Here is a 14610-nt window from a genome sequence, read left to right as displayed (position 1 = left end):
AAAAAGTAATAATGACATCTTTAAAACTTTCACAATTGACTCTAGAATCTAAGATGTTTCCTTTTTCATTCTCACATGATGGATTTTTGTCATTTTTTTTTTTGTTTAAAACATTACTATTAAAACACTCCATCAATATAGTTTACATTCCGTTTCCCAGGCCACTAACCTCTGTAACTTCTACATTTCTGAACTATTAGTTTCCTTTAATGTCTCAGTTTTCAAAAATATGTTTGAACTAGAATAGACACGTGTTCTTTTTTGAATTTAAGAACCATATGATTTTAATGTATTAAAATGGCATTTCATCTTTCACTGCTATAACTTAGCAAATTGTTTATACTTTTAGTCCACATTTTATAAATTATACCTTCGATACCCTGTCATACTGTGGGTTATAGAGAAAAAATGTTATGACACTTGTGTAAAATCTCCATCTAGGCAAATATTTTTTTTTCTGTTTGTGAACTTACATCTTGAAGGTTTAGTACATAGGCACTCAGACTCAACAGTTTGAGATGAAATTTCCTGATTGCAGGTGATCGTTTGGTACCAAGGCCCTGGCCAAGACAGTGGGTTGTGAGTGCTAGACACTTGAGTGCCTGTAGTAAATCCTTTATTTCCAATACAGGTCTCTCTTCAAAGATATTTCCAACTTTGAAATCATTATCACTTTTTTATACTTCTAAAAAGATTGTTTGTCCAACACTTGTAATACAACATTTTCTTTAGTCCATCATTTATACTTCACAGCTGTAATCTCAAGATATTAGCAAGAATGTTTTTCATTCATTTTACACATAACAGATTTGTGGTCTTAGTACAAACAGGGCCGGCCTTTAGTCAGCTGGTGCCCTAGGCAAAAGGGCTCCACAGAACCCACTCACACACTACCCAGTGCCCCCATCCTGGTCTACCTTCACCATCCAGGTTACTTTTTTTTACTTTTTCTCACAGTTTATCTCATTCTTCAGTTTTACCTGTATTCATTCAACATATTATAAAGAAAGTATTTCTTTACTTCAAAAAAATAAAATAAACAAATGAATACTGAAAAAGTACCCCTGCTAGAGCGGCACTCCAGGCGGCTGCCTAGTTGCTTATGCCTAAGCCTGGATATGAGTACAAACTAACCTTTTGACATGAGATGAACATTTTCTTAGCCTGTACTCAGAAGTTAAGGTCATAAAAAAGTCAGTGTTTATAACATGACAAAACCATTTTCAAAATAATTACGATACAATATGTTTACGTTGAAAATGCATGTTTACTACTTTGTTAATATTCAATACTTATATCTAAAAAAGTCACCATACCTTTTCCTCTACAGTGCTTCAAAAATATGGCAGCTATCAGCTTTTTCTGTAACTTCTGACTCCATGTTTAATATGAAAAAATCATGATATCCATGATTATTTGTGAACACTTCTTTAGGTAAAAATAAATATATTTTGTTTGATCTTCTTCACAACACAGGATTGTAGCAATTTATGCTCACAGTTTAATATTTATAAGCTGATATATATTCAAATGCTATATTCCTCAACTTCAGTTATGAATATTCATTATTCAAAATCTTTAACCTCATATTCATTGTTAGCAGCTTTGGTGTTTTCTTTTGTGTGTGTGTGTATGTGTGTGTGTGTGTGTGTGTATGGGGGGGGGGTACTTCATATTTATTCTTAAGCCTATCTTTATAACTTGACCTGAATTAATACACATCACATCACATTATAGTACAACATTGTATTTGCATGTGATAATCTAATTAACTTTCACTCATCTAGAAGTACTCATTCTTTTTAAAATCAAAAGATCCTGTGGCATGGTTATCAAAGTGCCCAAACTGAAATCTAGTTTGTGATATGTTATACATTTGTAAACCAGGTAAGCCTGCTGGACAGGAGTATCACTGGAACACTGTCTCAAAAGTGACTGTCTTGGAGTCAAACAGCAGGCAACTAGAGGTGAAATGAATCAAACCCTATACTCTTTAGTTACAAGAGGTACCATATTAACAATGCAGCATCTTGTTAACTGTACAGAATCTTAATCCTCTGTGCTAACTGATGGTTATACCTTATATATGTTTCCATTATTGTTAGAACAAACCAATAAAAAATAGTTGATAAATAGAAGAATTTGGGAGAAAAGGCTCATCATGTTTTCCCCAGCTACAGTATGGTTTGCTTCTCTCAAATGAGTTTGCATGCCTCTCAGTATTGTTCATCACCAGAATGTAATACCCCATACTCATGAATCTTCTATCTCCTGCTAATGCCTCATAGTGTCAACCATGCAGAGTGGAGGTTGATTCTTTTGTGCCTTGAATAACTGCGCTCTTCCATTGGTGGAGGACATACCAGATGCATCTGTGCCCTGTAAAAAACATGGGGTTGATAACCATCACAAGGCATTTTTTGTATTATTTCTGAATGGAAGGTGCAGATGCACCTTGACATCATCATCATGGCAAGAACATGCAAGAAGCAATCCAAGGAAGGAAAATAATTTGGGCATTCATTTATTCTCTGTCTACTGATTCTTCAGCTCAGTTTTTATCAAGAAAGTTGTACTTGTATAATTAAAACAATTTTGGCTGTTGTGCACAGTCAGAACACATTTCAGTGGAACTAATGAGCACACCCATTATGCTGTGATTTTAATGTCATAATATTAATAATCACCCAGGCTATCGCTGCTTTAAAACATTTACTACGATTGGTATTACTGTGCCTTCTCTGCACAGTCTCTTTAACACTTTTACCAGGGTTGAATGGTACAAAAGACTTACAATCTCTGCAGCATCTCCAGGAGAACATATACTTTTAAAGCTGATAATTTGGAAGAAGTAATCTTGTAGAGCAAACGCTAGTTGTCAATAGTTATTTGTGTACTATAACAAGTTAAGACTGAAAGCAAAGGAAGTCATGATGTCTGCTGAAGCAGATGTTTCTACTGCAGCACTCACACATTTGATAGAGTTCAGTTACACACTTTGGAGTAAAAAAAATAATATGAGCCACTTGTAAATGTTGAAAGTCCTGGGTTCAATTCCTAAAAATGTACATAGTTTGCTTCTCAACAACCAGAATGAGATTTATTATAATGACATATATTAGATGAGTTCTAATTATTGCCTATATCAGTTATAAAGAATTTAACATGCAGCTGAAGCAAGGTTTGAATATTGAATATGTCACAACTTAAAAAAAAGGTAAGCGAAAGAAGGGCAATTGCTTTCACAAGTGAAATAATAAAATGCACAGTTAAATAAAACTCCATATGTAGTTTAATGCTATTGCAAAATGACAGGGCAGATAAAGTGCTCCTAATACTTCTGTTTAATCATTTCTGTTTGTACCCTCCCAAAAAACTTTAGGAAAAAAATATCTCCTATAGTTCTCATGAGTGGAAATGTTAAAGTTTCCAAGTGGTGCAAGACCAGCATTGCTACTAATAATAATGGTATTACTTATTAGATCTGCAGTGTTCTATTGCTGCTGGAGGTGGGAGGGACAGATGAGGTGACATGTCTACAATGTTCCACTGTTGATGGAAGTGAATGAGAGAGTGGGCGGGGTGATATGCCTTCGGGGGGGTGACATGTCTGCAATGTTCCACTGTTCCTGGAGGTGAATGAGAGAGTGTAGGGGGGTGACATGTTTGCAACTTTGCACTGCTGTTGGAGGTGGGTGGGATGGTGGAGAAATGACATGTCTGTTCCACTGCCACTGGAACTGGGTGGGAGAGAGGGGGATAACATATGGACATCCAGATTTGTTGATGCAAACTGTCCAAGCAATGTAAATGAGTGTACTGGCATCAATTTGTCAAAGTAACTGACAATAAATAATCAAAGCAGCAAAACAGAAAGGGGCCATTTTGAAATTATAGAGGTGGCTCCAAAAGTTAACAGAAGTAGGAATGTAATAATGAAGACTGATTTAGAGAGCCACAAAAACCCTTTATTATGATCATACATTATGTTTTTATAGCAAGGGAGTACTGTATATACTAAATGGTGTATTTGGATAAATGAGTCTACACAAAGTTAAGTTTAACTAAAACATTTACACACAAATCATGCAGAATAAACCAGAGCACCTTGTATTTCCACCTTGTCCCTCTTACTTTCCGCTGTTTCTTAGTTCCTGTACAAAATGGAATTTGCTGTACTGCTATTACTGACTGCCATATGTAGCTTGTTCTGAGAAGTGTGGCATTAATGGATTATATTTCAACTCTGAACTAGAATCCTCTCTTGTTGTATTACATACACTGGGCCCCTGTTTAAAAGACGGTAAAACACCTATATGAACTTGCAATAAAATTATACCACTGAGCAACTATCATATTAGTAAGAACCATTTCATTTAGTTTTAACACTGATGTCTACTTAAATGTTAAAGAGTATGCCAGTAATTATAGTTTTGAACGGCCTTCTAAATGGACCATTTCTTCTTAACATCTACAGTTTTATCATCTGTATTCTCATTTCAAGTAAAAAGGCACACGTATCAGTTGCGTATTTTTCCTTAATTTTCTTCAACAAAGCCTAATGAAAATAGCAATTCCTAATCATAAAAGGTGTGGATGGTCTTGAGAAGAATTCCTTTCAAAGAAGAAAAGGGATGGAAAAAACATATAAAATTCAAGGACATAATTATGGGCTAAAATGTGATTCATCCCGAAAGTCTGAAATATTCAGTTCTTTTTACAAGTTATGGCAGCATGGAGTATTTGTGGAATTTTGTTTTTTGGAGTGTGGAGTAAGACAAAATACACTCTCTGTTAGTTTGGTCTTGGTTTTGGGATTCTGACTCTTTGGTAGTATGAAGGGACAATGAAAAGAAATGTTTAATACTTTGTTCAATGAACAGTCGTAGTGGACAGGATTGAAGCTGCAAATGCTTTAGGCATTCTATGTAGTCTCACCCAAAGATTACTAAACAAATCAGCCATTCTACCAGTTATTCATACAGCAGTATCCTGAGTGACAGACAAGCTTGCCAATAGAACACATTATAGTCAGGTTAAGACATCACTACCTCAAAAAAGGATTTATTTTTTTACAACTTTATTTAAAATTTAATGAATCCTTTGCCTTAACTAAAGCATTGATTATACTAAATGTAAATGAAGGTGCCTACCTGAATAAGACAAATATGTATTTATTATGGACAATACTTGCTATATCTAGGAAATACGTAACCAGAAGGTGGAATTCAATTACACCCCTGACCTTGGAAGAATTCTATACTTTACTGAAGACAACCGTAGTGATGGAAATAAAAATCAAAGCACTACGAATCTATCCCAGGCCATTGGTAAATAATCCTTGGAAGAAAGATATATGTTTGTTGGACACTCTGCAATAATCAATACTGTATCTCTCATAACTGATCTGTTAATTCTACATTTAATAACATACAGTGTATATAATTGAAAGTCAGGCTATTGTAAATATTGTATATAGTTGTTTAAAATAATATTTAAAAATATTATGTAAATGTTATTTTAATTGAAAATAAAAAAAATTGAGGAGAAAAAGGATTTATTAACAGTAATGTGCCATGGCATTTTTAATTTGTGCCTATATTCTGCAATGATATCTGACTTTACATAGAAATATAAAATATAAACATAATTTTGTGGAATGCAGAGAATGAAACAATACATGTCACTAGCTAAATAATGATCAAAACTAAGCTGGGAGAGTTACTAGTAACAAAATAAAAAAAGGGAATATGGGGTCTGGAGACACTGTAGTTAATTTAAGTTATCTATACATAGCAATTCATAGCTTAATCAAGGGTTTAACAGGCAATTGGACAGAGAGGGGTTGAAATGAATGTGATGATCAGTATCTCAACTTGTACTGGTTCAGAAATATTAGAAGCATCAGAGTTTGTTAGTATTAGACATTATACTACTACAAACAATTGTTTATGGACTCAGGCACATGAGGATTTCTAGCAAGGAAAAAAGTGCTTTAATATGATTTTAGAGTGCACAAACGTTAGCAAATTTAACTTAATTGGACTGATGGGCAATATATCTATTATACTTCTAATAAGTGTTAAAACCTATTTAATGTAAGGAACAACACCACATTTGAATTCTCCTCTTTCAACTATTTAATGTGAAATTGGTGAAACCTGTTAAAGTCTGAGTTAATCGTTAGGGCAGTGAACCAAAGTCCATTTTCCTAACCCTGTATTTACTTGCTTATTTTTTATAAGTATTTCTGTTTTTTTTTTTTTTTGCTTCTTGGGGTGAGGCATTTTTTCTGTTCAGTTGCCTGATATTATACCAGTCCTGCAACTCCAGACTTCAGCTGGTAAGTTTCAGCAGGTCATCCCAGAACTGTTTAATTCACTTTACAATGTGAACAGCTATTGAGATAGGTGGAAAACGCTAGAATGCCAGAATGCCAGAAGGGAACTGGACACAAGATCAAATAATGGCAGCAAAAGGACATCAGAGTGACATTGTTTTTTATTTATTTTTTTACACTGTAATCAAAGTCAGACATAGAAAAGGATGTGAAAATACAGGGACATTTGATTGCTTTGGCTATGCTGTTGAGAACCCCAGATAAAACCACTAAGGATACAGAGTGCTGCACATGAACGGTAAAGGAATACGAAAGTGTACAGATACAAATTAATTTTCTGGATATATTTATACCAGGACACGTCATCAAGTATTCATCAAGAGAAATGTGTGGGTTGTGATATTGGGCAATGCATGACATATTTCTCCATTTTATTTTCTTACCACCATCACAAAGCAGTGCACAATGGTGTAGTGGAAATGAGCAACACATTAGATATTTTGCGAATAACATATTTGCTTATAGTGCTGCTCAGAAATGCTTTAGCATGATTATTCTCTATGTAAATGTACACACATTATTGGTATCAGACACGTGCTTATGTACATGAACACACACATAAATGCAAATCTCATAAACTTCATACAAAGCATATATGTATGTTACGATACATAAATTCATAGGCAAATTATACCCAGCCTTCTTAATATATGTGCATGAAAACTTGGCCATATTGCCTGTAGTAACTTTCTCTTGCTGTAAAATAGTTTTCTACACCTGGAAGGAAAGTCCAGCTGACATACAGGTGAAGAGTACTCTGTGTCCAGTATGGATTATCGTTTCAGCTGGGTGGCCTAAATAACACATGACTATTACCTAGAAAAGTCAGTGATAAGACTTATTATGACATTATCTGTTATGAAAAGCTAAAAGACAACAAAAAAGTAAGAAAATAAAGTAGGGTAGTACTTACATGTTGGGCTATCCAAGGTTGGATGAATTATACGTTTGAGTTTAACAATAACAGAAGGACATCATTGTGAATACTGGCTCTAGATGGTTGTCACTATTGATGTGACACCCTGACCCCATGTGCAAAAAATGGAAAAGAAGGGGTTGTGAATGGATGGAGTAGGACTTTGGATGTATGAAATCATTAAAATTCTGCTAATTGTATATGTCACTGTAAAATGTGAGGTGCATGTATGTGTATATACACACACACACACACACACACACACACACACACACACACACACACACACACACACACACACACACACACACACACACACAAATATGTGTGTGTGTGTGTGTGTGTGTGTGTGTGTGTGTGTGTGTGTGTGTCTCCTTCAGATGATCAAAGTTTTAAAATTTCAAACTTTCTGAACGGAGATCTCCGTACAAATATAAATGGGAAATTGTTCCTTTTCCTCGATGAAGTGTTATCTCAGGGTTGGTATATTTAAATAGCAGGGGGTGTAGGGGGTGCAGGTGGGCTTGCCCCCTTGCAAAAGCATCCAGGAACATTTTTTTGTTTTGGTTTTATTTTTATTTCAGGTGTTGATATGAAATTTGAAGTTTTAAAAGTTCAATCATCTGAAGTAGACCTATATATATATATATATATATGTATGGGTTACCTTCACTTCCCCTAAGTTCTTTTGACTGACATTCATTTGACTGAGACCAAATGACTGGCACTTTACTTCTGCTAAAGTTCACTTCCCCTAAAACTCATTTCCCTGACAATTAGTACTGGCAGTGTGTACAGTAATGTAAGGGCAGTAGAAGGAATATGTCTTTTTCCCCACTGTAGTGTGACCCTGGAGTTAGTATATACAGTTAGGAGGGGTTGTGGGGGCACAGCCCCTCTCACTAGAGGGTTTGGGAGCAAAGCCCCCCACCTAGTTTGGCTTTACTGAACAATATAAAACCAAAGGCAGAAAATATAAAATCAAACTAGGTGGGGGAGGCTACACCCCCCCTCACCCCACCACCAGTTTGGGGGGCTTTGCCCCCACACCCCCTAACTATATATACTAACTTCAGGGGATTGCACTACAGTGGGGAAAAGGACATATTCCTTTTACTTGCCTTACAGTGCTCTACACACTGCTAGTACTAATTGTCAGGGAAATGGGTTTTAGAGGAAGTGAACTTTAGGGGAAGTGAAGTGTTAGTCATTTGGTCTCAGTCAAATGAATGTCAGTCAAATAAGTGCTTTAGGGGAAGTGAAGGTAACCCATATATATATATATATATATATATATATATAGAGAGAGAGAGAGAGTCTATTTTCTTGAAAGAAGCATTGTAAGTAAATATTTGAAGCAGTAACCATCATCAAAAAAATCTGTTCATAGATGAGTGATAATTTTTTGCTTATCAGGCCAGATTGAATAATGCCTACACTAATTGTACACGGTATGTATTCAAGAAAATCCCTACCACATTTTTTGTGCATTCTAGTAACTCAGAAAGGTTACACTACGAAGAAAACTAAAATTAGGAGGAAGAAGGTGTGTTATGTCTTTTTATTTCTGTTCAATCAGAAGAGTGTACACTTAGTGTAGGCTTTAATAAATCCCGGATCATTTTTTTTAATCTTACTTTTTACTAACTAGCAGTATATGGAGCAGACAAATCTCCATATAAGAGAAATAATTATGATTGGATCTCTGATTGCAATGAATGCTCTCAAGGTTAATTTCTTGGAATCCATGTCTCAAATACATAATACGTATGTTATGATCAGATCATAATCCTCTATATGAAAAATTTCCTTTACTGGAATCTGCAGCTCTTGGCAAAATCTTATATAAATTATATTTCCTAAGTATTCTCTACAATGCCTAGCCAATTTAGAGAGGGAATTCCCTTCTATATGAGCTTTAAACATCCATTACAATGCACACTAATATATGCAACACACATTGTGCAGTGCATACTGATGTATGAAATCTGCATTGTGCAATGCACATTAATGATTGGAAGACACACAGTAACATATGGAACATGCACTTTGTGATTCACTCCACAAACACTGTGTAATGCACACTAATGAATGGAACACACATTGTGTAAGACACACTAATGAATGTAACACACATTGTGTAAGACACACTAATGAATGGAACACACATTGTGTAAGACACACTAATGAATGGAACACACATTGTGTAAGACACACTAATGAATGGAACACACATTGTGTAAGACACACTAATGAATGGAACGCACATTGTGTAAGACACACTAATGAATGGAATGCACATTGTGTAAGACACACTAATGAATGGAACACACATTGTGTAAGACACACTAATGAATGGAACGCACATTGTGTAAGACACACTAATGAATGGAACGCACATTGTGTAAGACACACTAATGAATGGAACGCACATTGTGTAAGACACACTAATGAATGCTCTGATGCATAGGGATAAGAGCATGAACATAGAAGAGAAGAAGGAATATCGAATAAACCTCTTCTTCTCCTTTAAACTTGCTTTTATCAGGAGTGCATGCCCTCCTGCACTCCTGATGTGGTAGGCAAGCACCCCAACACCTCTCAGATTTATGTGTACCAACTCCAAGATCACCATACCTCAGATAATAGCCATTTCTCAGAAAACTCCCTATCTCAGACTTATTATATGCAAGTCCAAATTTTTGGTCAATCAGTTTCCACATTTCAGGCCTCAGTATACTGAGTTCTAACATTTCAGATCATTACCAGATATAATGCCCAGCATCAGTAAGATTATTACCTTTTTACAAATGTAGAGTCCTAAGGAAAAATATAATGCATTGGTGTGCAGTATTGACATGATTGTTTCGTGCTAATAGGGGTTTATTAGCTTGAAGCATTGAAAAGTTTACAGTGATTGTTTATTTGTTATGTTGGGTCTTCTGGATACCTATTTCATGACCTGTAAATACCACAAGACAAAATGATACTGTATGCAAAGATGGTTGTCAGGTTTTTTTAAATATAGATCAACATGTGCACCACATTACTCATTTATTAAGCCTGTCATTTTTGTCAGTAAAGGTGGCATTAATTATATGGAGAAGTCTCTTTGCATGCATATTATGGAAACCAGTGTCTGTAGTTTCAAAATCCCATGTTCCCAATTCAGCCTGCAGAAAAAAAAATCCAGAAAAACTGTGTTAAAATATGGAAGAGAGAACATACCAGCAGCTTTGTTTTCAGTCCCTACCAACATACTAACTATTTAATGTCAAACATTCAACAACAAGCTAGACAGAAAATGAATCAATGGTAAGGGTGGGAAAACTCATCAGTAATCAGCTTTCTCTAATATGATGAGGGCTTGCTGCCACATTCTGGTTACATTACTCTATGTTTATCATCGGGGGGAGAGCTCAGTTGTAGAGACCGCATCTCTGTGATCGATGATTCTTGCGGTTATAACCCCACTCCCCATGATATATATGACTTAACAGAAGTGTGTGTGTGTGTGTGTGTGTGTGTGTGTGTGTGTGTGTGTGTGTGTGTGTGTGTGTGTGTGTGTGTGTGTGTGTAATGTGTGCAGACCAGAATCCAATTTGCATGTCTCATGGTTACAATCATTAAAATAGCACCACTGAGAAACCTCTCTCACATCCTTTATTTATTCAGATTTTCTTTTTTTTTTTTTTTTCATTTAAAAAAAATTATAAAGAACCTGAATTTTTGAGTAGTAGGGTATGGGTGGTTATGCCCCACTTTCACAGTGGAGAACATTCAGTCCATCTTGGTCTTGAAGCTGGGAAAGCCTCACTGCTCACGGGTTGATTAACAAAATCTTCAGGCATGCAGAAGCACTTATACATTCATGATTCAAGAAAAAAAATATTTCCACAGCCAGACAGGGATGTCATTCGGGATGATTTCTGCCATGAGTTTCTAACAGAAGTTTTCTTTGTTTGCACTTTCCACTTTTTTTTTTTTCGTCCACTATCACTGACACAAGAACAAGGCTTTCTCAGAAATAGATGTCCATGTAACACAATCTGAAAGCCCTCCTAGATGTCATTGTTGTTCCCTTTCCTGCCCCCCCCCAAAAAAAAATCTGGTTACTTCAAACTCTAGTCTTAGAAAGGTGGAATTATCTTTTCTTGTTTAAAAAAAAAAATACAAACTTTTTTCCCCCTTGGATAGTCCTTTCAGTACATCACAGTAAGCAGAAATGCAAAAATCTCTGAAAAATCGAACAGGGGTATTTCATGTTTAACCTTTATAGAAAGAAATCCAGCATCCCATCTTTGAGTTGTATATAAAAAGAACACATTCTGGTAATAACTTGCCAGCTTGTCAGATTTACTTCCAAGGCAGTTTTTTTTTTTTTAACTGGGTAATTTTCTCTTCCTCTCTAGCCTTGTATATTTATTTGTCATCTATTGGTTCATAAAGAGTCCAACCAAGGCAAAGAGAGAAAAAGAGGAAGAAAGGATGGTGTACTGCTGTCCAGTATTTAAGGGCTCCTTATGCTATCCTCTTGGGGGACGAGGAGGGGGTTTGCCGATGTCCACTGTGATGTTTGTGTACAGAGGATATCGGACTGTCTCTATCAAGTGATACTGTAGGGAGTTCATGCCGTCCCGGTGCATGGTAATCTTTGTATTCTGGATTTTAGTAAATCTAAAAGAAAAAATGGTAAACAAGAATGAGAACAGATTTACATTAACCATATTACGAAAACTGCTAATTAGAATGCGGTGACCTCATAAAGTACATTTCACAATGGCCAATATAAAAAACTGTTAACCAAAACTCAGTCTTTACATTCCCATATGTAAATATTTTACACTAAAATACATTATTTGAAAACATTTTTGCAGTCATTTTATAATTCCAGTAATACACTTTATAATATACATAGCAATAAGAGTTACCTTTTCCCTATGGAGGATGTTTCCTGAAGTTAATCTATAGGACATGTAATGCAAGTCCTGTATCATGTACGCTTGTGTGCCACACTGATTAATGCAACCATGAATTGTGAAACTAATGTATAACAGAAACCACTGCATATAATGTGCTTTCCTTCCAATATTCACTTTAGGTATATTGTAGAAAATACTCTGAGCAAAGCATAATCCAGTAACTTCACTTGCGCAAAGAGGACTTACACAAAGTCTTAATAGTGAATTAATCTGTGGTATTCCTACTTGTTAAACAAAGCAGTCACTGCAAAGCATTATTAAAATGTCTAAGCTAACAGGCTCCGCTGAAGTTGAGGCTGGACTCCTGACTCCTTACTATGATTTGGGCAACTTTGGCCAAAGTAGCACAGCCAGAGTCTGAGCTGTAAGGCAGCATGGTAGGACTGAGCACAAGAGTCACATCTCCTACCTTGAGGGGGGTGGCATAGCTGTTCACGTTAGGAGCATTCCCTGTTGGGCAGACTAGAAGTCAAGCCATGGGCAAGTGTATGTGTGTGTGTGTGTGTGTGTGTGTGTGTGAGAGACAGAGAGCAAGAGACTGACCTAAGGAATGATGGCATGTCAAGGTGATGAACCTTGCAATGTGGAGGTCTGCTTTATGTATGTTTGCATACAAGCATTAATCAGGTTACTTACTGCATATAAGGAAATTCAAGCCAGTCATATTTGATGGGTAGTAAGCACACAACTATATGACAGAAGATGACCATTAACAACTTCCTTCATTTCTGAACTTCTTTCAGTTTTACATCAAAGAAGATGCCTTATGCAACATTTTTCTTTTAACCATATAATGCCAGCTACTTTCTTAATATAATTTTTAGCACAGAACTACTGAAAGACATACTGCAGTTGAAAATGCTGCACTAAATAAACTATTTGCAATACTTAACAGTAAACACAATTTGTCTTCCCATACCCAAACTGCATCCTCTTTTGACAAAGTTAATGTTAATTTATATGTTTACAGCACTTGGCTCAGTACAATAAAATAATGTTCAAGAAATAAATGAAATGCATTAAAGCTCAGAATATAAGGCCTTGAGGTTGTAACTGTAATAACCACCATATTAGAAGATGTCATGTGCCAGGTTAAAAAATGAATTTTAAGGGATCTTTTAAATCCAGCCACTGTAGGAGACTCCCAAAGCTACAAGAACAAAAACGTCTGGAGGTGCAGAACCTGGTAAAAGGAATAAAAGCTAATATAATCCACCTACACCCTAGGAAAATCCAACAACCCTAAACAGGTAGAGTAAAGGGGTTTAGTCATATCTATAAGGTATAGGAGCTTTTTCAAGACAAGGGGACCCTGGTCAAATAGGGCTACATATACAAACAATAGAAGTTATCTGAGACTAAGCTGATAGCCAGTAAATACTTTACAGAACTGGCACCAAGAACTCTTAAATAGTCATACAGGTTCAAATTCTGACAGATGTATTGATGTATAACATTCAGAACTTGATTCAGAAGTACAAAATGAGGACATTTAAATATTATCCTGCCATACCACACATATTTATAAGGAAGATTAAGGATTGCAATGTAGACCTGTTTAAAACTAAATCTGAACATAAGTACTGTCATAATGTGCTGGGATTATCATTGATGTCTCAGGCCATAAACCCAAAGCACGATGGGGCTAAAGTAGGACTGAACACACCTTTAAAGGTATGACTCCAGCATCCTGCAGGTTGAGCATGAAAATGTTTAAAGCTTTTATTAAAAAAAGTTAATTGAACCACTTGTTAGACTCTAGTTTATGAAAAAAATAACTAAAGATGCCAAAAATGTGAGAAGTTTTCTGAATTACAGGTATCACACAAATGGAATATTATGACTGGTTGAAGTAAATTGAAGTTTACTAGTGCATACAATGCTTTGGAAGAGGAGCATTTGTTTAATCAACTGTACTTAAAAATGCTTAATACTTAATAAAGGACATGAGGCTATGAATGGTATATATTTTTCTCGATGAGCAACATGTAAAAATAATGGAGTAGTGGATTATTTTTAACAAGTTATATTTGCTACAGGTTAAAGTTTCAAAGAGCTGGTTGCATGGATCCAGAGGAAGTGCAAACCTCTGGTGGATATTTTGCATCTACACACCTCCTACTCATTCAGCTAGCCACATGAATCAAATACAAAAAAAATCACACAACAGCCTTATTTGCTGGAAAAAAGGTTGGTTAAGACTATTGGGATTCAGACTTCATATCATTTGGTTATAATGGAACACTTTGCACTTCTTTACTTTGTATTTTTCTACAAATACATTGCTATATGGATATATGTTCATGCACATC

At 35.7% G+C, this 14610-nt stretch overlaps 1 protein-coding gene across 2 annotated transcripts in view; it reads right to left on the bottom strand.

The window, feature by feature from the left end:
- Window positions 1–10957: 10957 nt before the first annotated feature.
- The window catches only part of B4GALT2 (beta-1,4-galactosyltransferase 2), a 2452938-nt gene continuing 2449285 nt past the window's right edge, over window positions 10958–14610 (bottom strand). For both annotated transcript variants that reach the window (XM_044085356.1, XM_044085357.1), the window contains exon 7: window positions 10958–11993. In XM_044085356.1, coding sequence (XP_043941291.1) covers window positions 11843–11993 — 151 coding nt within the window. In that variant the 3' untranslated portion in view covers window positions 10958–11842. The remainder of the gene's footprint in view (window positions 11994–14610) is intronic.

The sequence above is a fragment of the Protopterus annectens genome, chromosome 10.part0 (assembly GCF_019279795.1).
Source record: "Protopterus annectens isolate FY-2018-M chromosome 10.part0, PAN1.0, whole genome shotgun sequence".
NCBI classification, from domain to species: Eukaryota; Metazoa; Chordata; order Ceratodontiformes; family Protopteridae; genus Protopterus; species Protopterus annectens.
Note: the sequence above shows the minus strand (reverse complement) of the source record. Positions and strands in the feature narration are given on the sequence as shown.